We start from the raw sequence: 24,544 nt of genomic DNA on the forward strand, positions 1-24,544 counted from the left end.
TCAATTTCTGCCTAAAGTTGTGAATTCTAACAACATCAATAGGGAAATTGTTGTTCCTTCTTTGTGTCCTATTCCTAAGAATACTCTTGAAAGGTCTTTACATTCTTTGGATTTGGTAAGAGCTTTGAAATATTATGTTGAAGCTAATAAAGATTTCAGAAAGACTTCTAGACTTTTTTTGTTATTTTTTTCTGGCTCCAGGAAAGGCCCAGAAAGCCTCTGCTATTTTTCTGGCATCTTAGTTAAAACTTTTGATTCACAAAGCTTATTTGGAGGCGGGCAGTCTCCGCCTCAAAGAATTACAGCTCATTCTACTAGATCAGTTGCCACTTCTTGGGCTTTCAAGAATGAAGCTTCAGTTGATCAAATTTGCAAAGCAGCAACTTGGTCTTCTTTGCATACGTTTACAAAATTTTACCTTTTTGATGTGTTTGCTTCTTCGGAAGCAGCCTTTGGTAGAAAGGTTCTTCAGGCAGTTGTCTCAGTTTGATTCTAGTGCCTTTGATTTGAGTTTTTTTTTTAATTTTTAAAGAAAACTTAATTATTATTTTATGGATTTAATTTCTCTGTGGACTTGTGGATCTTGGGTATTATATCCCATATGTCACTAGCTCATGGACTGTTTCCACTTACATGAAAGAAAACGTAATTTATGTAAGAACTTACCTGATAAATTTATTTCTTTCATAGTGGCAAGAGTCCATGAGACCCACCCTATTTTTTGTAGTTATGATTTTTTGTATAAAGCACTTTATTTTTTCCTGTTCCTCTTTTTGTATGCTTTTTACTCCTTATTTTATACCTCACTTCTTGGCTACATGTTAAACTAAGGTATGAGTGAGGTGGGAGGTGTATTTATAGGCATTTTGAGATTATGGAAACTTTGCCCCCTCCTGGTAGGAATATATATCCCATACGTCACTAGCTCATGGACTCTTGCCACTATGAAATAAATGAATTTATCAGCTAAGTTCTTACATAAATTATGTTTTTTTTTATCCTCTGGCACCATTATATCCTGATATTTATCCTACTGTTGCTTGTTGCCTTGGCAGAATGACTGGAATGTGAGGGAAGTGGGAGGAGTATTTATGCCTTTGGCTGGGGTGTCATTGCCTCCTCCTGGTGGCCAGGTTCTCTTATTTCCCACAAGTAAGGAATGATGCCATGGACTCTCCTTATACAGAAGTAAAGGAAATTATCTGGTACGCATAATTTATGTTTTTTCAAAAACTGCAGTTATTGAGCAGTTTCCTTTTGCAGTCTTTATTGCCTTCAAAGCAGAGATGTTAATTGAGTGAGATAAAGACTTGTAAACGGCTGTCAATTTTTCCTCAGTATGGCAGGTAGAGCTGCTGAGGTGCAGAGGTGCTAATTGAGGATTATTTGTTTGAACGCTAATCCGCTCTGTATAAATTTAAAGCAATAGATTTAAATTGTATCATTTAAAGTGACAGTGCAAAACTGAAAATTTAAGGTGACAGTGTTAAATTTAACATTTTTAAAATTATTTATTATCTTGTCATTCCTTTATTTCTGGGAATTCCTCTGGCTTAGTCATGGAGCAGGAGTCTGTTCCTATGGATAAGTGCTTATTGTGTCTTGAGGCCTAGATTGTGTTACCTATGCAATTTTGTTCTTCATGTTTAAAAAGGACTTTGAAATGTACAGATAAACTTTTTGTTTCTGAGCCTAATGTCTCTCAGGGTGATGCTGTTCAGGCTATGCCATAGCTTTCTCCTCAAACGTCCCAAGCCTCTATGGCATTACATATAGTGCCCTGCAGTTCCTCTCAGCCTCCTGGAGGAGTTTATTTGCCTGCAGAAATTGCTGCACAGGTATCTTCTACGGTATCTGTGGCATTATCTGCTATTCCTTTGCTGGGGAAACGCAAGAGGAAAATTAGACATTCCTATAGTAAGGTTTCTGTTCTTCCTACTGCTACGCATGTTGTCCTCCCTCATAAGTCTAATGAGGAGGATATGTCATTTGCCTCTAAGGGTGAAATCTCAGATTCGGACAGTATAATTCCTTCATCTGATACTGAAGAAGTAAACTTCAGATTTAAGTTTGAACACCTTTATGTACTGTTAAAGGAGGTATTGGCTACTTTGGACGACTCCGATACTTCTGTCACTCTCAACCCTAAGAAATCTAATAAACTTAACAAATACTATGATGTTCCTCCCTCTGTGGAAGTGTTTCCTGTTCCAGACCATGTGTCAGAGATTATTACACAGGAATGGGAGAAGCCAGGGATACCTTTGTCTCCGTCTCCTGTCTTTAAAAAGATGTTTCCTGTTGCTGACTCCATTAAATATTCATGACACATGGTGCCTAAAGTAGAAGGGGCTATTTCTACTCTGGCTAAGAGAACTACAATCCCTATAGAGAATAGTTGCTACTTTAAGGATCCCATGGACAAAAAGCTCTAGGCTTATTTGAAGAAGATGTATGTTCATCAGGCTCTTCAATGGCAACCTGCAGTTTGTATTGCCACAGTGACAAGTGCGGCATCTTATTGGTGCAACGCCTTGTCTGAATCAATTTTAGTAGAGACTTCTTTGGAGGAGATCCAAGATAGGATTAAGGCTCTCAAACTAGCCAACTTCTGATGCTAACATGCAAGTTATTAGACTGGGAGCCAAGATGTCTGGCTTCACTGTCCTAGCCCACAGGGAATTGTGGCTAAAATCTTGGTCAGCGGATGTTACCTCTAAGTCCAATCTTCTAGCACTTCCTTACAAGGTTAAGACCTTGTTTGGGCCCGGTCTGGCAGAAATAATTTCTGATATTACGGGTGTTAAAGGGTCTTTTCTACCACAAGACAAGAAGAACAGGCCTAAAGGACGTCAAAGTAATTTTCTTTCCTCTCCATCTTCCAAACAGGAATAGTCCAAGTATTCTTGGAAACCCAATCAGTCTTAGAATAAGGGGAAGCAATCAAAGAAACCTGCAGCTGAGTCTAAGTCAGCATAAAGGGTTTGCCCCTGGGCCGGGATCGGATCAAGTGGGGGGCAGACTTTCTATGTTTTGTTAAGCTTGGATACGAGATGTCCCAGATCCTTGGGATGTGGACTTAGTATCTCAGGGTTACAAAATAGAATTCAAAACTTTTCCTCCCAGGGGCAGATTCCCCCTCTCAAGATTATCTGTAAACCAAATAAAAAGAGAGGCATTCTTGAACTGTGTCCGGGACCTTTCCTCCCTGGGAGTGATAGCTCCAGTTCCAGTAAGGGAACATGGCCTAGGGTTCTATTCAAATCTGTCTGTGGCTCCCAAAAAAGAAGTACATTTTTGACCCACTCAAGACCTGAAGTGTCTCAACAAGTTTCTCAGAATACCGTCCTTCAAAATGGAAACCATTTGTTACATTCTTCCTTTGGTCCAAGAGGGTCAGTTCATGACGACCATAGACCTGAAGGATGCGTATCTTCATGTTCCCATCCACAGGGATCATCACATCCTGAGATTCGCTTTTCTAGAAAAACACTTTCAGTTTTTGGCTCTTCCTTGCCACAACTCCCAGAATTTTCTCAAAGGTTCTGGGGGATCTCTTGGCAGTGATCAGGTCTAGGGGAATTGCAGTGGCGCCATACCTGGATGATATATTAGTTCAGGCGCCATCTTTTCATCAAGCAAACTCTAATACAGAGATCTTGTTGTCTTTTCTACATTTCCACGGTTGGAAAGTGAATCTGGAAAAGAGTTCCCTTGTTCCAGCTACAAGGGTGGTTTTCTTAGGGACCATAATAGATTCCCTATCTATGAAAATTTTTCTGACGGAGGTCAGAAAATCCAAAATTCTCTCCTCTTGTCTCTCTCTTCAGTCTACTGTTCGGCCATCAGTGGCTCAATGTATGGAGGTAATTGGTCTGATGGTCGCTTCCATGGACATCATTCCCTTTGCTCAATTCCATTTGAGAGCTCTGCAATTATGCATGCTCAGGCAATGGAATGGAGATCATTCGGATTTGTCTCAGAGGATAGATCTAGACCAGTCGACAAGAGACTCTCTCCCGTGGTGGCTTTCTCAGGACCATCTGTCTCAGAGCACATACTTCCGGAGACCTTCCTGGGTGATTGTGACCACGGACGCCAGGCTGCTAGACTGGGAAGCAGTCTGGGACTTGTTAAAGATGCAGGGACTATGGACTCGGGAGGAGTCTGATCTCCCCATAAACATCTTGAAGTTGAGAGTGATTTACAATGCTCTGATGGCTTGGCCTCAATTGTCCTTAGCCCGGTTTATCAGGTTTCAGTCGGAAAACATCACCTCAGTGGCTTACATCAACCACCAGGGAGGAACTCGGAGTTCCTTAGCCTTGAAGGAGGTGGCACGGATTATTCAGTGGGCAGAAACTCACAATTGTTGTCTATCTGCTATCCACATTCCTGAAGTGGACAACTGGGATTTCCTAAGCATTTCATCCCGGAGAGTGGGCTCTCCAACCGGAGGTGTTCTCTATTTTAACCCTCAAATAGGGGGATGCCAGAGTTGGATCTGATGGCATCTCGGCAGAACACCAAGCTTCCAAGGTACGGTTCAAGGTCAAGAAATCCTCAGGCCACTCTGATAGATGCTCTAGCGGTTCCTTTGGATTTCAGTCTAGCATACCCGTTTCCTCTGTTTGCGCTTCTTCCATGAGTTATTGCTCTATCAAACAAGAGAGAGCATTGGTAATTCTAATAGCTCCTGCATGGCCTCGCAGGATCTGCTATGGAGACCTAGTGAAGATGTCATCTCGGCTGTATTGGAAGTTGCCTCTGATGAAGGACCTTCTAACTCGGGGTCCATTCCTCTATCCAAATCTCGTTTCTCTGAAGCTGACTGCTTGGAGATTGAATGCTTAGTTCTGTCTAAGCATGGATTTTCTGAGTCGGTCATTGAGACCATGATCCTGGCTCAGATGTCTGTTACTCAAAGAATTTACCGTAAGGGATGGCGTAAATACCTTTATTGGTGTGAATCTGTGGGCTACTCTTGGAATAGGGTCAGGATTCCTAGAATTTTGTCTTTTCTCCAGGAAGGTCTAGAGAAAGGGTTGTCAGTCAGTTCTCTGAAAGGTCAGCTTTCTGCATTATCTATTTTGTTACACAAGCGTCTGGCAGATGTGCCAGATGTTCAATCTTTTTGTCAGGCCCTGGTCAGAATCAGGCCTGTGTTTAAACCTGTTGCTCCTCCTTGGAGCCTTAATCTTGTTCTTAAAGTTTTGCTGCAGGCTCTGTTTGAGCCAATGCATTCCATAGATATTAAGTTGCTATATTGGAAGGTTTTGTTTTTTATTGCTATCTCTTCTGATCAGAGAGTTTCGGAACTCTCAGCTTTGCAGTGTGATTCGCCTTACCTTATCTTTCATGCGGATAAGACGGTTCTTCGTACTAAATTGGGGTTTCTTCCTAAAGTGGTTTCGGATACAAATATTAATCAGGAAATGGTTGTTCCTTCTCTCTGTCCCAATCCTTCTTCTCATGAAGAACGTCTGTTGCACAACTTGGATGTTGTGTGTGCTCTAAAATTCTACCTACAGGCAACTAAGGATTTTCGACAGTCTTCTGCCCTGTTTGTTTGTTTCTCAGGAAAATGTAAGGGTCAGAAGGCTACTTCTACTTCTCTTTCCCTCAGGTCAGGGCCGGATTTACATCTCAGGTGCCTATAGGCACAAAAACCTGAAGTGCTCCCCCTCCCAAAAATTTAAAAAAATAGAGGACATGTTTTTATTATTATTTAGGACAACTAAAAAGAAATATTAGATGTTAAAACATTAAAGCTTAAGGTAATTACATTTTTCCTTTTATGGAGATACACAAGTACATACACCAATTGCAATATTTGTTGTAATGGAAGCTACACCAAAAATCAATATTCACTTAACTCAAATGGCCATACTATTTCTATTATGTATAACAAAAACAAATCATGTTAAATTTTTAATGCAAAATATTCTAAAGAAAACCCTATTTAAAGGGACATAAAATGTGACAGTTTGCTAGGGCATTTTATTATTGCACTAGTGCTTGCACAGAAGTGTGTTAGCCTCTTGCAAAAGAGTTAAACACATAGTCAATGTCAGTTCTGAGACAGCAACACACATCTGTGCAGACCCAGATGGGCTCATATGACATGTTTACTGACAAGCCATTAGTGTATTGCTTTTCTAGAGATGACTTTGACTATGTGCTTAACATTTTGTTGGAGTTAAACACAGTTTTGGGTAAACAATAGCAATATTAAAACTAGCAGCATGCAAGCTCATCAACAACCTTTGCAGCCAGTAGAAGAAAATATAAAATGTAGGTTTTTTCCACTACATGAAAAAAATCTTGTGAACTCTGATATTTTTGGTACAAATACACACAGATGTTACATTTATTTTGTTCTGAAATATAAATATAATATGATGTTGCTCTCAAAGGAAAAAATGGCATGTTGTAGATTATATGTAATCCAGGGGTCAACAAATGTGTTTAAAATTAAAAGGCAGTAAGAATATTTAGGAGCTCTACTTTTAGGACCCAGACAGTCGTATTTGTATATAGATCTATAGTAAATACTCCAGAAATGTCAGGGGTAAAATTCAATTTACCACAAAACACAAACATACCATACTCACTTGATAAAAGAACAGATGAACAATTTTTAATGTGATGTGTACAAACATTGTTGTCAAAGTGCCCTAAAGGCTGTAAATCACAATCGGCAAGTTGTAATAAAGAGCAGAGCAGCTAGTCCCACATAACCTCCTCACTTCCAAGGCCTTTATAAAAAAAAAACATCCTAAAGCAGAATTTAACCCCCTGGCTATAAAAAAGAAATACAGCACATAGCAAGTGAATACACTGCAATCCTCTCTGGTAGCCAAGGGGTTAAAGTTTGCTCTGCTTGTTATGTTGTCATTCTAGGCAGCATTTAGAAGCCTTGTACAGTTCTAACCTGTCCTGAAGCCTTCATTCCTTCAACAAAAAGTGTCTGCTCCACTTCAGCAAGGAGTTTGGCTGTGTGAGGGAGGCAACAGAAGTACATAAACTAGAAGTTAAACTATAACAGTAAAGATGCCTGGCGAAAATGGGAGGGGTTTAGTTTTAATCTTTGCCCCTCTCTCCTTCATAGCTCCCTGGACTGCTGTAACATATTCCCAATGAAATACTCGACTCTGTAAGAAGCTGGCAGCATAATTCTTACTAAAATTAATGCCCTCAGGAAAAAAAGCGCCCCTCACTGCAATGCGCCTGTAGTTACATGCCTACTGTGCCTAATGGGAGATCCAGCCCTCCCTCTGGTTGAGAAGTATGATTCGTTTTGCTTATGAGACTGCTGGACAGCAACCTCATGAGAGAATTACAGCTCATTCCACTAGGGCTTTCTCCTCTTCTTGGGCTTTCAAAAATGAAGCTTCTCTGGAACAGATTTGCAAGGCTGCAACTTGGTCCACTCTGCATACTTTTTTTCCAATTTTACAAATTTGATACTTTTTCCTCAGCTGAGGCCTCTTTTGAGAGAAAGGTTCCTCAAGCGGTGGTGCCTTCTGTTTAAGTCTGCCTGTCTTGTTCTCCCTCCCTGTTCATTCTGTGTCCTCTAGCTTGGGTATTGGTTCCCACTAGTAATTGAATGACGTTGTGGACTCTCCATATCTTAGGAAAGAAAAACAAAATTTATGCTTACCTGATAAATTTCTTTCTTTCCGGATATGGAGAGTCCACGACCCCACCCTTTATTAAGACAGTTATTTTTTACTAAACCTCAGGCACCTCTACGCCTCTGTGTTATTCCTTTTCCATTTCCCTTTGATCAAATGACTGGGTATTATGGGTAGGGGAGTGACACTTAACAGCTTTGCTGTGGTGCTCTTTACCTCCTCCAGTTGGACAGGAGTGATATTCCCACTAGTAATTGAATGATGTCGTGGACTCTCCATATCCGGAAAGAAAGAAATTTATCAGGTAAGCATATATTTTGTTTTTAGTCCTAACACTGTACCTTGGGTCTTAAAGTGAATGTAAACTTTCATGAATTAGTGCCTGGTTTTTAAAAATACTATTAAAAACAGGGGCACTTTCATTCATGAAACTGTACATTGCAGCGTATTTTTACAAATACTTATCTTTCTCTTCTTCAGAGCCAGACTGGCGATCCCCCACCCGCAGCTCCTCTGTACTTACGTCACAAATGACAAAACTGACTTCCTCCAATCATGGAGTGCACCCCAAAGCGTCCATCGTGAGGCCACACCGTGATTGGAGGAAGCCAGTTTCGTAATTGCTGTGTAAGTACAGCATGAGAATCAGACGGGATTGCCGATCCGGCTTTGCTGAAGAGAAAGGTAGATATTTTTAAAAATACGCTGCAATGTAAACTTTCATGAATGAATGTGCCCCTGTGTTTAATAGTATTTTTAAAAAGTGGGCACTAATTCATTAAAGTTTACATTTACTTTAAGTTGTGAAAATTCTTCTAGTCCTCCTTTCAACTTAAAGGTATATGAAACCCCCCAATTTTTTATTTTGTGATTCAGACAGAGCATAACATTTTTAAAAACTTTATAATTTACTTCTATTATAAAATGTGATCCTTCCCATGATATTCTGTGTTGAAGAGATACCGAAGTAGGCATCTGGAGCACTACAAGGCAGGAAATAATGCTGCTATCTAGTGCTCTTGAAAACGGATAACATTCTTGCAAAACTGCTGCCAGAAATGTGCCAGCTCCTAAGCATAAGTCCATGCTTTTCAACAAAAGATAACAAAAGAACGAAGAAAATTGATAAAAGTAATACATTAGAAAGTTGTATGTATATGAGCAATATTTAGCGCAGTCACAATATCCATTGCAAGAAAGAATAGGGTGTGCTAAAGGGATGTGGGCCATGCTAAATATACATTAATTTATTTTAGTGTTGTATGCAACTTTTATTCTAACTCTATTGCTTTACTTGCTTAAGTCATGCAAATTCTTCTAGTGCTCCTTTCAACTTAAAGGGACACTGAACCCAAATGTTTTTGTTCGCGATTCAGATAGAGCAGGCGATTTTTTTTAACTTTTATTTATGATCCAAGTCATTGAACAAGACAAAATCAACCATAATGAAAGCATAACATAAAAGATACAATAGATTCGACAATATAATACTATATTCAATTATGCATATAGTTAGATTTAAATTAATCATCATGTTGGTGAAAACATGAACATTTTAATTTCCAACAATGCTTGGGATTTTAATTTTCGAACCTCCCCCCCCCCATGCGAAGAAAAGGGAAAAAAAAAAAAAAAAAAAAGGGAAAAAAAAGAAGGGGGGAAAATTTCCCAATTTCCCTTTTCCCTTCCCTCTTCCTCCCTCTCCCCCCCCTCTCCTCTGCCATCACCCTCCTCCTCCAGAGATTTTACCAGTTTCCTAGCAAAACAATTTCTGTGTTTCTGAAGGGAAAGATTAAATAATCTATTTCTGCAGCAGGGAATATTTTTAAAAAATCGGCCCATTTATCAAAGAACCTTTTAATGTCTTGTTCGTTATTTATATCTGCATTTTTCTGATCCAAAATATATTGCTTTTTCATGCAGTTTTTTATTTCAGTAATGCTTGGCATTGCATGACTTTTCCACTTCTTGCAAATTAAATATCTAGTCGCAAGGATAGCGGAGATTATTATTTTTTCCTCGATTTGTTTACCAGGCTCTTACTTAAGGCATAATATTATTTGATATATTGTCAGGGAGACATGATCTATCTTAAGAACCTTTTTTAACCAATATTCAACCCTAGCCCAAAGATTTCTAATCCTTGGGCAGTGCCAAAACATGTGCGTTAAGTCAGCTGCCTGATACGAACATTTAGGACATTTGTTATACCCTACATTTGCACATTTAAAGCCTCTCTCGGGGGTAAAATACGCCCCATGAAGGAGCTTAACATGAGCCTCCCTCCAAGTTGCAGAGAGCGTTACTTGTGCAATTTTTTTAATTGAAATTTGAATGTTTTTAGGCTCAATATTACTCTGAGGAATTACTGTATTCCAGTAGGAGGCCATCCTTTCCAAAACCGGCTCACCTTTATTTGTACCCAGAAGATGATAACATGGTGCAATTGACATATGGCCATTTCTGGTTAAAACAAGCCAGTCATCGAGTTTACCTAATCCCCATTCCCAGCCTGCTTTCTTGACTAGATCTTGTGCATAATGCCTTAATTGCAAATACGCAAAGAAATCTTTGTTAGATATATCAAAATCTCTTTTTAATTCCTGAAATGTTTTAATATATTTTCTCTCTTTGTCAATTATTTGATATACCTTTGTTAACCCCTGCGTATTCCATTTCCTAAAGACTTCGGAAGATATTCCTGATTGAAAATTAGGGTTACCTATTATGGGCAATAGGCAAGTAGCGCTGTTGTTAATTGAGAGAAGAGTTACTATTTTGTGCCAAGCTTTAAGTGGGTTGAGAATTGTTTTAAGTCGTTTAATTTCTAAGGGAATTTCCTTAGGTGCTAAGTGTAATAATGCAGATAAGGAGTACGGATGGCAGACACTGGCCTCAAGATAGTTGTTCAAAACATAATTATTAGATGAGATCCAATCTACTACAACACGGGCCAGGAAAGAGAGGTTATATAACCTTATATCTGGTAAAGCAAGACCACCATCTTTTTTTGATATTGAAAGTTTCAAAAGAGATATCTTTGACCTCTTATTCTGCCATAGGAACTGGATAAGTGAAGTATTAATTGAACGTATATCTTTTCCTAATAGAATTATTGGTGTGTTTTGAAGTATATATAAGAGTTTTGGGAGAAGAGCCATTTTAAAAAGGGCAATCCTTCCAGAGAGTGATATTGGAAGATTTTGCCATGTCGTAAGCTTTTCTTTGATCAATTTAACTATTGGGGGTACATTCAAAGTATAGAGATCTGCAGGTCTTATCGGGATATGAATTCCTAGATATTTGATGGAGTCTTTTACTTGACGAAAAGGAATGTTTAATATTGAGGTTTTATTTTTCCTAAGCCATAACATCTCTGATTTTGCCATGTTTACTTTGTATCCAGAGAATGAGCCAAATTGCTCCAAGATCTGGAAAAGTTTTGGTAAATTTAGTTTAGTATTAGCCAGATAAAGCAGCAGATCATCAGCATAGAGACCAATTTTTATTTCACAGTGACGAATTTTTATACCATCAAGATGGTGACGAATTTTAATTGCCAGAGGTTCGATAGAGATATTAAATAAAAGTGGGGAGAGAGGACAACCCTGCCTTGTTCCTCTACCTAAAAGAATAGGAGGAGAAATATTGTTATTCACTATCAATCTTGTAGATGGTTGTTTATATAGATTCTTGATAAATTCAAGAAAATTACCTCCGATCCCAAATTGCCTTAACGATGTTTTGATATGTTCATAGAATATTGAATCGAAGGCTTTTTCAGCATCTAAGGAAATAATAGAAAGATCAGGTAAGTCCTCCCCCCCATTGGTTAAGCTAGGTAAAACCTCAAAGTATTCTGTCACCATTAGGGCTTCCCTGATTTTTGAAGCTGAATTGCGATTATTTAGAAAACCTGCTTGGTCAGTATGAATAATTTCTGAGAGCGGCCCCTGAAGTCTAGATGCAAGAATTGCAGTAAGGATTTTGTAATCTGAGTTTAGCAAAGCAATTGGTCTATAAGATTCCTTATATTCAGGATCTTTTCCGCCTTTTAATATTAAAGTTGTATAAGAATTGGTAAACGAAGAGGGAATCAATTTACCACCAATGAAAAAACTATTGAAGAGCGTACAGAGATGTGAGGTGGCTTCGCCGGTAAGAATTTTGTAAAATTCGTTAGGGAGGCCATCTGGGCCTGCTGCTTTATTTGGGGCAAGTTTAGATATTACTTTCTCTATTTCTTCTATAGAAATAGGAGCGTTGAGGCTGTCAAGCATTTCTGATGTGACAGTAGGATATGTAATATCCCTCCAGAAGTCATCAGATGCATGTATATTACTTGTTTTAAATGAATAAAGTTCCTGATAATATTCATTAAATGCAGCCAATATGTCTTCGGCTTTGGAGAGCTGAAGCCCTTTATTATGCAATTTGTCTATGATTGATTGTTTTTTCTCATTTTTTATTAGTTTGGCCAACATCTTACCTGATTTGTTACCATATTTATGTAGTTTAGCCTGCAATTTTAATTCCTTTTGAGTTTCTTGTGATAAAACAAAAGTGTCCCTTTCATTTTTTGCTCTAACATATTTTGCCCAGTTTAAAGGGGTCTTATCGAGCAGATAATGATTATATGCGTTAGTTAAACGTTGGCATGACTCCTTTTCTCTAGATCGAATTTTCTTATGCAGAGCTGCACTGTATGAAATTATCTCCCCTCTCATCACTGCTTTTGCAGTATCCCAAAATATTTCAGGGCGATTTAGATAATCTCTATTAAAGTGTGCAAATTCCTTGTATCTATTTATGAGCCAATTCTTGAATTTTAACTCAGTGATTAAATAATAGGGAAAAAAAAAACGTGCTGGAGTAGAATGGGAACGTGCGAGCTGAAATTCGAGTACAATCGGTGCATGATCTGAGAGGAAGATTGGTCCTATATCTGAATTTACCCCTTGCAATACCATACGTTCATCAATTAAAAATATGTCGCCTTGGAGAGGCATGTAAAGTTTTGAATGGAAGGATTTTGCTGTCTCCAAATATCCCGCAGCGCTAAGTTCTGCATGATTTTTTTTAAACATCTTACCCTCTAGGTTGTCTTTTTTTTGTTTTAATTGTTTAACATTGTGCCTAAGCCTATCGATCGGGCACTGTGGTGCCATGTTATAGTCTCCTCCTACAATTAGGGAACCTTCCGCATAGGATAATAATTTAGTCTGCAGAGTATTCCAGAATTTTGGATCAAACTCGTTAGGGCCATATGTATTGCAAAATGTATACATCTTCTGGGCAATCTTTATTTTCAATAAGACATATCTCCCCCCGATATCAGCCTCAAAATGTACAACTTCTGTATTAATTTTCTTTCCTATTAAAATTGCTACCCCCCTTTTCCTCTTAACACTGGGTGCAAAGTAAATTTCTTTTACCCATGTTGATTTAAGTTTTAAGGATTCTTCAGCTGAGTGGGTTTCTTGAATGAACCCTATATCAGTCTGAAGCTTTCGTAAATGATTAAGAATTGCCTTTCTCTTTATAGGGGTGGTTATACCACCAACATTCCACGATACTATTTTACAATTACTATTCCGCATAGTCGATTATGTATTTAGGAGGAAGGAGGAGAGAGAAGGAGAGAGAGAGAGAAAAAAAAAAAAAAAAAAAAGGGGAAGAATATTTTTTGAACAATTACATATTCTCCGCATAGGTGGGGGTAGGACCCTAAGACACGTGTCTAGAAGAGACACAGTCTTCCCCATAAGCAAAAACCTGTAAATTACACTCAGTCTAACAATTGATTATTTAAAATTGTTATTATTAAACTAAGAGCCCAGTGTGTTATAGAAGCTCTCAGCCAATTGGGGTTCTTCAAAGAAATGTGTGACTTCTCCAACTTTAACCTTTAATTTGTAAGGATACATTATGGTTGCCTGATACCCTTTTTGTATCAATTTGGAGCAAATAGAAGCAAGCTCCCTTCTCCTTGCTGCAGTGTCAGCAGAGAAATCTTGAAACATGAGGATTGTAGCGTCACCAGCCTTAACAGGCTGTTGTTTGCGATAATACTGGAATAAAGTGTGTTTATCTTGAAAATTTAATATTCTAGCGATAACCGGCCTAGGCCTAGTTCTTTCTTTGTTGCCTGATCGAGAGATACCAAGTCTGTGTGCTCTCTCCACTGGGATAGGATATAAAGTAGATGGCATTTTTAAAATTGTAGGCAAGGTTTCTGATATAAAATTAACGAGGTTGTCATATTGCTGCTCTTCCGGAAGACCTATGATTCTTATATTATTTCTTCTAGAATGGTTTTCAAGATCTTCTAATCTATTTTGAATTTTCTGCACGCTATTGTTTATACCTTCTAGATTGGAGCTGTGTACTATTGTTAAGTCTTCCAGGTCCGAAACTCTTTGTTCGGCTTCTTGTAACCTATTTGAAAATTGACGAACCTCTTGTGTAAGGGAGAGAAAATCTTGCTTAATTTCAGCTCTAAGAGCCTCAAATTTAGGGGAGAGCGCATCTGATATATTGGCAACTAAACTGTGAATATTGGTTAACTCCTGTATGGCTGATAGATTAAGCATTGTTGATTGTGCTTCTGTGGTGGTCTCTTGATTGCCCTTCAATTTTCTGTCTCTTTGTCTTGCTGCCATGACTGGTGAAGGGTTCCGGGGTGAAGTGTGATTGTAATGGTAGTTGTCATTGTTAACCCATTGTCTATGTGAATTCTTATTTCTATTGTTATTATTATTGTTCCTCTTTGAGGCCACCATTGTCCACTCTGTTCTAGTATTAGTGTTTTCAACTTCTTCTGATTCTTGATTTTCAGTATTTGTGTCTGTCTCAGATTCAACATTATTCTGTGTTGTATTTTCTTGGTTTTCTTTGAGATGATTTCGTCTTTGATTTTCTTAATTTTTTAGCATAATTGCGCTTGTTTGGTCTTAAATATATTAAGATCACTAATATGCTCCATCTTCCCTTCCTCTTCTTTTATGTTTTTATCTATATCTTTTAATAGATATGTTCTATAGTCTATAATGATTTGCATATAAGTGTGTGAAATTTCTTTAGTGGCATTTATCCACTTCTCAGAAAAGACTTGATGTTCTATATTGAATGAACAATTTTTCTGTACAATTAGTCCCCTAGGGATAATTTCTAACTCTAAACATTTTCTTAAATACGAAATTTCTGCGGTGCATTTCGTTTCTGAAATTAGTAATTTCTCTAAACTCTTAAAAGTGGCGTCTATATCCACCATTTGGCCATCAGTTTGTTTGTTGTCTTTGTTTAGAGCTTGAATTATATCGAAATTAATGTCTGTCCTTAGACTCCTGATAATGGATGAAGATGTGTGTGGGGAGGTGTTTAAAATTGAATGATCTTCCATCTTTATGAAATATCTTCGAAATCTAAGAAATATTGATATGTGTACGTTCCAATGAGAGTGTATTCTAATAGAAAATTCGGATAAAAATATATAATAAGAAATCTAGAAGTAAGTATCTTCCAGATTGGAAATATGTATACTATAATTGGTGTATCTAAGGCAGCTGGGAGAATTGGTCAAGAGGAGGGGTAGAATGAAAAATGTATGGTTTCTCCAGCGCCAAAAATACTGCTACTCTAGCTCCTAAATGTAAGATCTCTTGACCAGACCTTTAGAGTATCGAAGAAATTTGAACAGCTATAGGAGTACTTGGGATCCCTAATAGGAATCTTAGCTGAGTAGAGTCAAAAGTATTTAGACTAAACCAAATATTTATAAATGGTTTTTTAAAAAAGGTTTTTAAAAGGTTTTTAAAAATACGTATTTATTTTACAATATTTATTTCACAGTGTTAAAAACAGTGTTAAAAACAATATCTTACAATATAAGATCGGTAAGCAAAGGTGTGTACACTTTTACCCCGATGTTATGATATTAACCCTAATTAAACACAAATCTCTATATGGACATATAACTCTCTGTCTGACCCTATATCTCTATATGGGCATGTATCTATACTTGAAAATACGAATATAGGATCACTTTGCAGATAAATTGAATTTTCTGGTTCACAGTATGTAATTCAGACCTTAAGAGACTTTTCAGCCATAAGGTAAAAAGCACATAAGATAAAAAACAACATAAGTGAATTTCCAATATATGTGATAACGTGATAATCCTTAGATATCCGTGTAAAGAAAGGAAAGATATCCACCTCAACTTATTTTAAAGAAGTAGACTGTTGCAACTACATTCACCAAACTAGTTGCCACCTCCAAAGATGGAAGAAGAACATTCCTAAAGGTCAAATGATGAGAATAAGGAAGAATTGCTCAGATGACGAAGAATGGAGAAAACAGTCGAAAATCCTAAAGAAGAGATTCTTGGAAAGAGGATACGAAGAGACATCGATAGAAAAGACCATAGAAGAAACAGAGACCATGGATAGACAACCCATGCTACAATATAAACAGCAGAAAACGCGCAGAGATGACATAGGATTGGAAGTACCGTTTATAACTGAGTACAGCGAAAATCGATTCCTAATTGAAAAAATCATAAGGAAGAACTGGCATTATCTAAAAGAAGATAACATCATCGGAAAAGATCTAAATGAAAAACCCAAGTTTATCTACAAGAAGACTAGGAATCTGAAAAGTATCCTGGCACCAAGCATCCCAAAGACTCCTAAGAAGACAATCAAGGATGTTTTGGGACAACAACTAAAAGGTTTTTTCCCATGTCATTCATGTAAAGCGTGCAAACATGGCAAAAAAACACGGACTTTCTCATCTAAAACAACAGGAGAAACTTTTTATATGAAGGACATGATCAAATGCCAAGACAGCGGCATCATATACCTAATAGAATGTGGGTGTGGACTCCAATATATAGGTCAAACATCCAGGAAATTAAAAGACAGGATAAGAGAACACCTGCTACAAATCAAATGGAAAAAGGACGATTTCCCCTTATATAAGCATTTCAAAGAAGTCCACAACAGCTCCAACCAAACCCTGAGGTATATGGGTATAAGTAAAATCAAGAAGAATTGGAGGGGACTTTGAAAAGTCACTCTTAAGAGAAGAGTCTAAATGGATTTTTAATTTAGACTGCATATTCCCAAAAGGTTTCAACGGGAATACAGAGATAATACATCTACTTTGACAAGTCCAAACACATATGGAACCCCCCATCCTACTCCTTAACTTCTTTTACTTGGAATCTAATTTAAAAAGATCTCTTGAATCCTTTTACAACTTTAAAAATAATTTTTTTTAAAAAAATTTAAATTTTTTTAACCTTTTTGATTTTAACATTTTTTCTCAATATTTTTTATCTTATTTTTATTAAATATATTTTTAATTGAATATATTTAAGAACAAGAAGGAACCTCTGGGACTAAAACCTCCAATTTTAAAATATTTAATATATATTTAAAACATATATATATTTTTAAGCTATATTTTTAAGCTATATTTTAAAGAATACTGATGAGTTCTTTTAAATAGTATCATAATCTTTTAACCAGTCAAACATACCATGTGGCCAAATAGGTAATGAATTAGAGGAAACCAATATAATATTCAGTTTTAGGAACTAGATAAGATATTCTTAATTGTATCAATCTGGTTTATATTCCAAGAACAGTATGGATGTAATTATGACATACCGTTACATCCAAATCACCGTATTCTAAGTTTAAATTATTTTATTTTATACAACCTTTATTTTATATAACCTTTTTTAACATACAATGTCATAATGCATTATATCCCAAATATATTATCAATTATATCTTGATATTGGATATACATATTCCCAATCAATTATGCATCAGTAGCTAAGTTGGCAAAGAAATGTAAGGTATCAGAACTCACAAAGGGGATCTGAGATAAGAGAATATCCCATAACAAATATGGAGTTGGGAGCGAAAATCCGGAAGTGACGTCACATATTTAGTATCACTTCCGGTTTCGCTTTCAATCTCGCCCACATGTAACTTCCGGTGCAGCGCAATAGGGAGATGGCGTGTACATACACACCTCCATTAAAACAAAACAACAATGGAGGGATAGAACATATTGAAACAACACTTCCGGGTAAAAGAATCCCGGAAGAGAAGCGATTTTGGCGCCATTATTTTTGGCGGTTTTGGGCCCAAACAGCCTATTTAAGACAGGACCATATAGAGCCATATCAGTCTTGAGAAAGATCCAGCAAGGATCGAAACGCGTAGATCGTATACTGATATTGAAGGCTCAGGTCCCCAATCGGTGAGTTCTATACCATTTAAGCCACTTTTGGATAGGCATATTGCACTATGTTTGTTTATTTTCTTCTATTTAGGACATAGAAGAATCTGTGAATTTCTGTGAATATCGACATTTGGACTAAAGGAGCATTAGGATTTAAACATCACTTAAAAGAATATCGACATCAACATACACCGGATATAAACTGTCACATAAAGAACATCAGATTGAACTAAGACTTTTCTCACAATTATATATATATATATATTATATTTTACACGATTTTGTCACTATTTGCAAGGATATCCACACTAAAGCCTTTAAGGTGTACACCGGCTTTTATTTTTTGTTTTTTGAAAAACTTTTTTATTCAAACATTTTTTCCTTTTTTATTCACTTTTTATACATTTTAAATTTTTTAAGGATTACCACCTTTTATTGTTTATTTTTTAAGGATTATCAACGTTATCACATATATTGGAAAATCACTTATGTTGTTTTTTATACATTTTCAACTTTTTTAAGGATTATCACCTTTTTTATTTTTTAAGGATTATCACGTTATCACATATATTGGAAATTCACTTATGTTGTTTTTTATCTTATGTGCTTTTTACCTTATGGCTGAAAAGTCTCTTAAGGTCTGAATTACATACTGTGAACCAGAAAATTCAATTTATCTGCAAAGTGATCCTATATTCGTATTGTCAAGTATAGATACATGCCCATATAGAGATATAGGGTCAGACAGAGAGTTATATGTCCATATAGAGATTTATGTTTAATTAGGGTTAATATCATAACATCGGGGTAAAAGTGTACACACCTTTGCTTACCGATCTTATATTGTAAGATATTGTTTTTAACACTGTTTTTAACACTGTGAAATAAATATTGTAAAATAAATACGTATTTTTAAAAACCTTTTAAAAACCTTTTTTAAAAAAACATTTATAAATATTTGGTTTAGTCTAAATACTTTTGACTCTACTCAGCTAAGATTCCTATTAGGGATCCCAAGCGCTCCTATAGCTGTTCAAATTTCTTCGATACTCTAAAGGTCTGGTCAAGAGATCTTACATTTAGGAGCTAGAGTAGCAGTATTTTTGGCGCTGGAGAAACCATACATTTTTCACTCTATCTGAATCAAGAAATAAAAAAATTTGGGTTCAGTGTCCCTTTAATGTGAGCAATAGTTAGTGCGGTCACAATATCCATTGAAAGAATTGGGCGTGCTAAAGGGATGTCGGCAATGCTAAATGTTCTCTGGTAATTCTGTTTTACCATGGACTTATAAAATCAATTTGTCTTAATGTTATCGCTGTCCAGCAATATTGATAGTGCACCCTGCATAATCAATAGCATCCATTTGTAAGACTTCAGCATTGACTGATGCACCTGAGTTTACCTACAACATTAATCTCTAACAAACCAGACCTCTAAACACAATTAACTCAAGAACCCTATACCTTAACCACACTTTTATATGCGCATATATAATAACCTTACAAAGTTGGCTTTTGATTGGACATCCACAATGACAATCACTCAGACAGAAACCCACAGGAAATCATAACCAAATGTTAGTTTCAGTAAAATCCAATTTTTTTTTTTTCTTTCCAAATTTGTTTTTTTCTTTTATAATTTCATGCTCTAATCAAGCGTTGTATCCTCTTTGTCATTCATGAAAAAAAGGCTCTTTTTTTCTCAATGGACTCTCTCAATTCTTATCCTCAGTTCCAGTTTTTAGAGGAAACAGGTGTACTGTTGAATGCTGTAAATGTGTACACCTATAGTAGAATATTCTCCTGGGAATGTTGCACTCAGAGTATTATTATTATTATATTATTATTAAAACTTTTTTTCTGATGTGATTAGTGAACATAAACTCAAATTAAAATGAATCTGTTTGAAATAAAAATATACCGTTCATATTTTGTTTCTTTTCTTGTTCTCATAGCAGCTTTTTTCAAATTATTCACATCAAACTCAGAAGAAAAAGAGGACTGCAAAGTTTTTGAATTGAAAGAAAACATTGAACCAGCTATTTTCCAACTATGTAGTGACAACAAGAAAAATGTGACTGATACTTCGTCTTGGCTTGAAAACCTTATTTTAAAAGAACAGCATGAGAACACTATCACTGATGACTGGATCAAAGATTTTGAAGAGGAGGAGCATCAGATATTGTTAGACATTCAGAAGAATTATCAAGTCACTATTTCTTTTGAATGCACTGGTTCCAGTATCAAAGTGTCTGGTCTCACCAGAGATGTTCTGGAAATATCAAATAAAATCCAGGAATTAATAAAGAAAATAAGAGAAAGAAAAATAATGAAGCGAGAGGCAGAGCTGTGCAGTAACTTAGTGGAATGGAGATACCAAGAAGGAGGCAACTCTATTGCCTTCAATATAATGACAAACCTGGAACTTGAAAAGGCCAAGAATGAGAACAGGCAAAGCCTTACTATTGATATTAAAGGTGTGAAATACACTGTTAACATGGAACTGAAGTCAGCCATTGATTCAATGGGTAACCAAGTGAATATTGAACGAATCCCTAAACATGGTAAGTTTCACTTTTTTAATTCTACTTATTTTAACTTTAATAGAATAATATTAAGATATTTATATTTTGTAGTTGATGTGATAGTAACAGTTCACTCCCAGCCTCTTAATCCATGACTTTGCACAAAATTAAAAGATCGAATGTGTGGGGCATAAACATCTCTAAAGCCAAATTCATACTGCTTACATTTTTTGTGCTGGAATTACAAGTTCATAGTTAATATTTATAATGCATGCAGTAGTATAGTGTGAGCTTCTATTCATATGTACTAGCACACTAACATAATTTCCCTCAGATAATAGATTTCTTTGAGGGCCCTGCTCTAAAATTCATGTTGGATAACACTCAATTGTAAATTGATGTAGTGGAGATTTAGACCTTCCATATTTTTGAATGCACAATAGCAAAGGATAACAGTTTATACCTGGTTTTCAGAAAAAAAAAAAAGTGTTATGGTGCAATGCTTAACACAACAATACTGGAAAAAAAGTAAAGGAGCGCCAATCACAACTGTCAGCTGTACAGATGGAAACTAAACTGAGTATAAATAAATGAAATGCTAAAAATGCAAAATAGATGGTGAGAATTTAAATAAAATGCAGATAAAATTTTAAACAAACACAATTTAATATGTATGTAAAGATAAAATAAAATTTTTATATAAGGTACTATGAGCCACAGGTGGTATATACTGTATTATATAAGGTACTATGAGCCACAGGTGGTATATACTGTATTATATAAGGTACTATCAGCCACCGGTGGTATATACTGTATTATATAAGGTACTATGAGCCACAGGTGGTATATACTGTATTATATAAGGTCCTGTGACCCACAGGTGGTATATAGTGATGTCCCGAACTGTTCGCCCGCGAACGGTTCACAGCGAACATAGGTTGTTCGCGTTTGTGGGCGAACACATGGCGATGTTCGATCCGCCCCTATGTGTCATCATTGTGGAAACTTTGACCCTTTATGTCACAGCCGCCTGACACATTAGAGCCAATCAACATCAGACACTCCCTCACAGACACTCCCAGCTACTCGGAATCCGCCATTTTAGACTCATATCGACCTTGCTTTTTTAATGAGAGGACGTGTTGTGTTTTTGCTCCTGACATTAATAGGAAAAACATAGCTAGGCTAGTGTATTTACAGTCCAGAAGGACTCCACTCATCTCTGCTGCAAGCACAGCACCCCAAAAAGCCCTTTTTAGGGCTATATTTCGTGCCGTTTTTTTTTTTTTTCTTTTTTTTTTTATTAGCATTTGCCTGGCTTTCAGCTGTGTGTTTAAGGCTCACAGCATATGCTGTGACTACTGCCACCACTGATATCTCCCTAACAACATTAGTTTAAATTTAACTAACCCAAAAATATAATTATTTTTCTAGTGTAATTTTTTTTCATTTTCTATCAGGCCAGTGTCACACAGCATATACTCTGGTTCATTGCTCTGTGCCAGCCAGCAGCCACCAGTGTTAATATCCGTTTATAACATTATTTTTAATTTAAAAAAAAAAACACAAAAAAATATTTTTCTAGTGTAATCTAATTACATTTACTATCATGCCTGTGTCTGTCAGGCTCACTCAGCATTAATATACCTCTTTTTTTCAGTCTTTTGGTTAATTGGTCTGTGCCAGGCAGCCACCCACCCAGCACTCATATCTATTTTTCTTTCACCTTAATTTTAATATAAAAAAAAAAAGTTTAAATTTGTTTGCTAGTGTAATCTAATATAATTTTCTATCCGGCCTGTGTGTTTTGCTGACATAGAGAGCCTACTGTGTTTACTTGCTGCCCTCCCTAGTCTATGAGCCACGACTCATATGTGTTTAACCTTTTTTTATTTCCCCCCCAAAAAAATAATTTCAATCATTTTTCTAGTGTAATCTAATAGTATTTTCTATCAGGCGTGTGTGTATCCGACAGGCGTGTGTTTTTAATAGCTGCCCTTCCAAGGCTATCAGCCACGACTCATATGTATGTGCTTAACCTTTTTCTTAAAATTTCCAAAAAAAAGTCTTTAAATCATTATGCTAGTGTAATCTAATTGTATTTTCTATCAGGCCTGTGTCTAACTGTCTATCTGACTTACACAGCATACTGTTGTTATAATTGCTGCCCTACGTAGCAGCCAGCCAGTGCGACCACTCATAGAGTCATATGTGCATTGCACTTCTTAACATAATTTTAATATTAAAATCTAAAATTTTTAAATATTTTGCTAGTGTAATGTAACTTAATTTTCTATCAGTCCTGTGTTTTTGTCACTTACACAGCATACTGTGTTAAATTGCTGCCCTACCTACCATCCACGACTCATATCTGCCAGCCTGTCTGCCAGGCCCAAGTAGCCAATTAGTGGCACCAATCACAATTCTTGTAACAGTAATAAAAATAAAAAAAAACATAATTTTTTGGACTGCAAATATTCAGTCTCCTAGTGCCATTGAATTTCATTTACCTCCTGCCTGCCACTGCCAGCCTTTTGTGCCAGGCCGTCTAGCCAACTATTTACACCAATCATAATTGTTGTCACAGTCAGACAGTATAGTTATTAATTTAAATAAAAAAAAATTTTAGTGTTGATCTTAATCCTCAGTTTGCTCGTGCCTTTGAATTGCACTTTTCTACAGCCTTCCAAGCCTGTGTGCCAGGCCTACTTAAAAAATATTTACACCAATCATATTTGTTGTGACAGTATTCTAATAATTAAAAATTTAAATTTTTGGTAATAGTTGCTGTGATTTGAATCCTCAGTTTGCTGGTGCCATTGAATAGCACTTTCCTCCTGCCTTGCAGCCTGCTGTGAGCCAGGCCCCCACCTAGCCAATTGTTGTCAGCAATCATATTTCTGTTAACAGTATTTCAAAAATTGTCAATCGTCACTGTTTAGACTGTCAGTAATCAGTCTCCTAGTTTCCTTGAATTGCATCTCCCTCCTGCCTGCCATCCTTTTGTGCCAGGCCGTCTTGCCAACTATTTACACCAATCCAAATTTTTTGTCACAGTATAGTTACTAATTAAAATTAAAAAAATCTTTATTGTTGATGATCTTAACCCTCAGTTTGCTCGTGCCTTTGAATTGCACTTTTCTACAGCCTGAGATGAAAGAGCTAAGAATAGTAGAACTTGAAACAACAGAGTTAGCCATGGGTGTTAGTGCAAAACCGCTTGGCTTTTTTTTGGCTTTGGGTGCGGCTATTCATGCAGGCCATATAGAGCTGACAACATTCGGTGTCGTATCAGCTATTAAACTAATAAGAACAGTACTACCAAAATACAGCCAATGAAGGGCCTTAGGAAGACTGAGCCAAGGTTGGATTGTAGTATTTGGTTAGGCTAATCATGATGGCCATGTAGACCACCACCACCGAGAATCCTGGAAGTAACAGGGATGATGAGATGAAAGAGCTAAGAATAGTAGAACTTGAAACAACAGAGTTAGCCATGGGTGTTAGTGCAAAACCGCTTGGCTTTTTTTTGGCTTTGGGTGCGGCTATTCATGCAGGACATATAGAGCTGACAACATTCGGTGTCGTATCAGCTATTAAACTAATAAGAACAGTATCACCAAAATACAGCCAATGAAGGGCCTTAGGAAGACTGAGCCAAGGTTGGATTGTAGTATTTGGTTAGGCTAATCATGATGGCCATGTAGACCACCACCACCGAGAGTCCTGGAAGTAACAGGGATGATGAGATGAAAGAGCTAAGAATAGTAGAACTTGAAACAACAGAGTTAGCCATGGGTGTTAGTGCAAAACCGCTTGGCTTTTTTTGGGCTTTGGGTGCGGCTATTCATGCAGGACATATAGAGCTGACAACATTCGGTGTCGTATCAGCTATTAAACTAATAAGAACAGTACTACCAAAATACAGCCAATGAAGGGCCTTAGGAAGACTGAGCCAAGGTTGGATTGTAGTATTTGGTTAGGCTAATCATGATGGCCATGTAGACCACCACCACCGAGAGTCCTGGAAGTAACAGGGATGATGAGATGAAAGAGCTAAGAATAGTAGAACTTGAAACAACAGAGTTAGCCATGGGTGTTAGTGCAAAACCGCTTGGCT

At 36.8% G+C, this 24,544-nt stretch overlaps 1 protein-coding gene across 1 annotated transcript in view; it reads left to right on the forward strand.

Annotated features, from left to right (window-relative positions):
- LOC128657683 (protein mono-ADP-ribosyltransferase PARP14) overlaps positions 1–24,544 on the forward strand; it is a 411,551-nt gene that overhangs the window by 339,681 nt on the left and 47,326 nt on the right. Inside the window, exon 15 of the mRNA XM_053712086.1 lies at positions 19,855–20,463. Within this exon, the coding sequence (XP_053568061.1) occupies positions 19,855–20,463 (609 nt within the window). The remainder of the gene's footprint in view (positions 1–19,854; positions 20,464–24,544) is intronic.

This window comes from Bombina bombina, chromosome 1 (assembly GCF_027579735.1).
Source record: "Bombina bombina isolate aBomBom1 chromosome 1, aBomBom1.pri, whole genome shotgun sequence".
Taxonomy (NCBI): domain Eukaryota; kingdom Metazoa; phylum Chordata; class Amphibia; order Anura; family Bombinatoridae; genus Bombina; species Bombina bombina.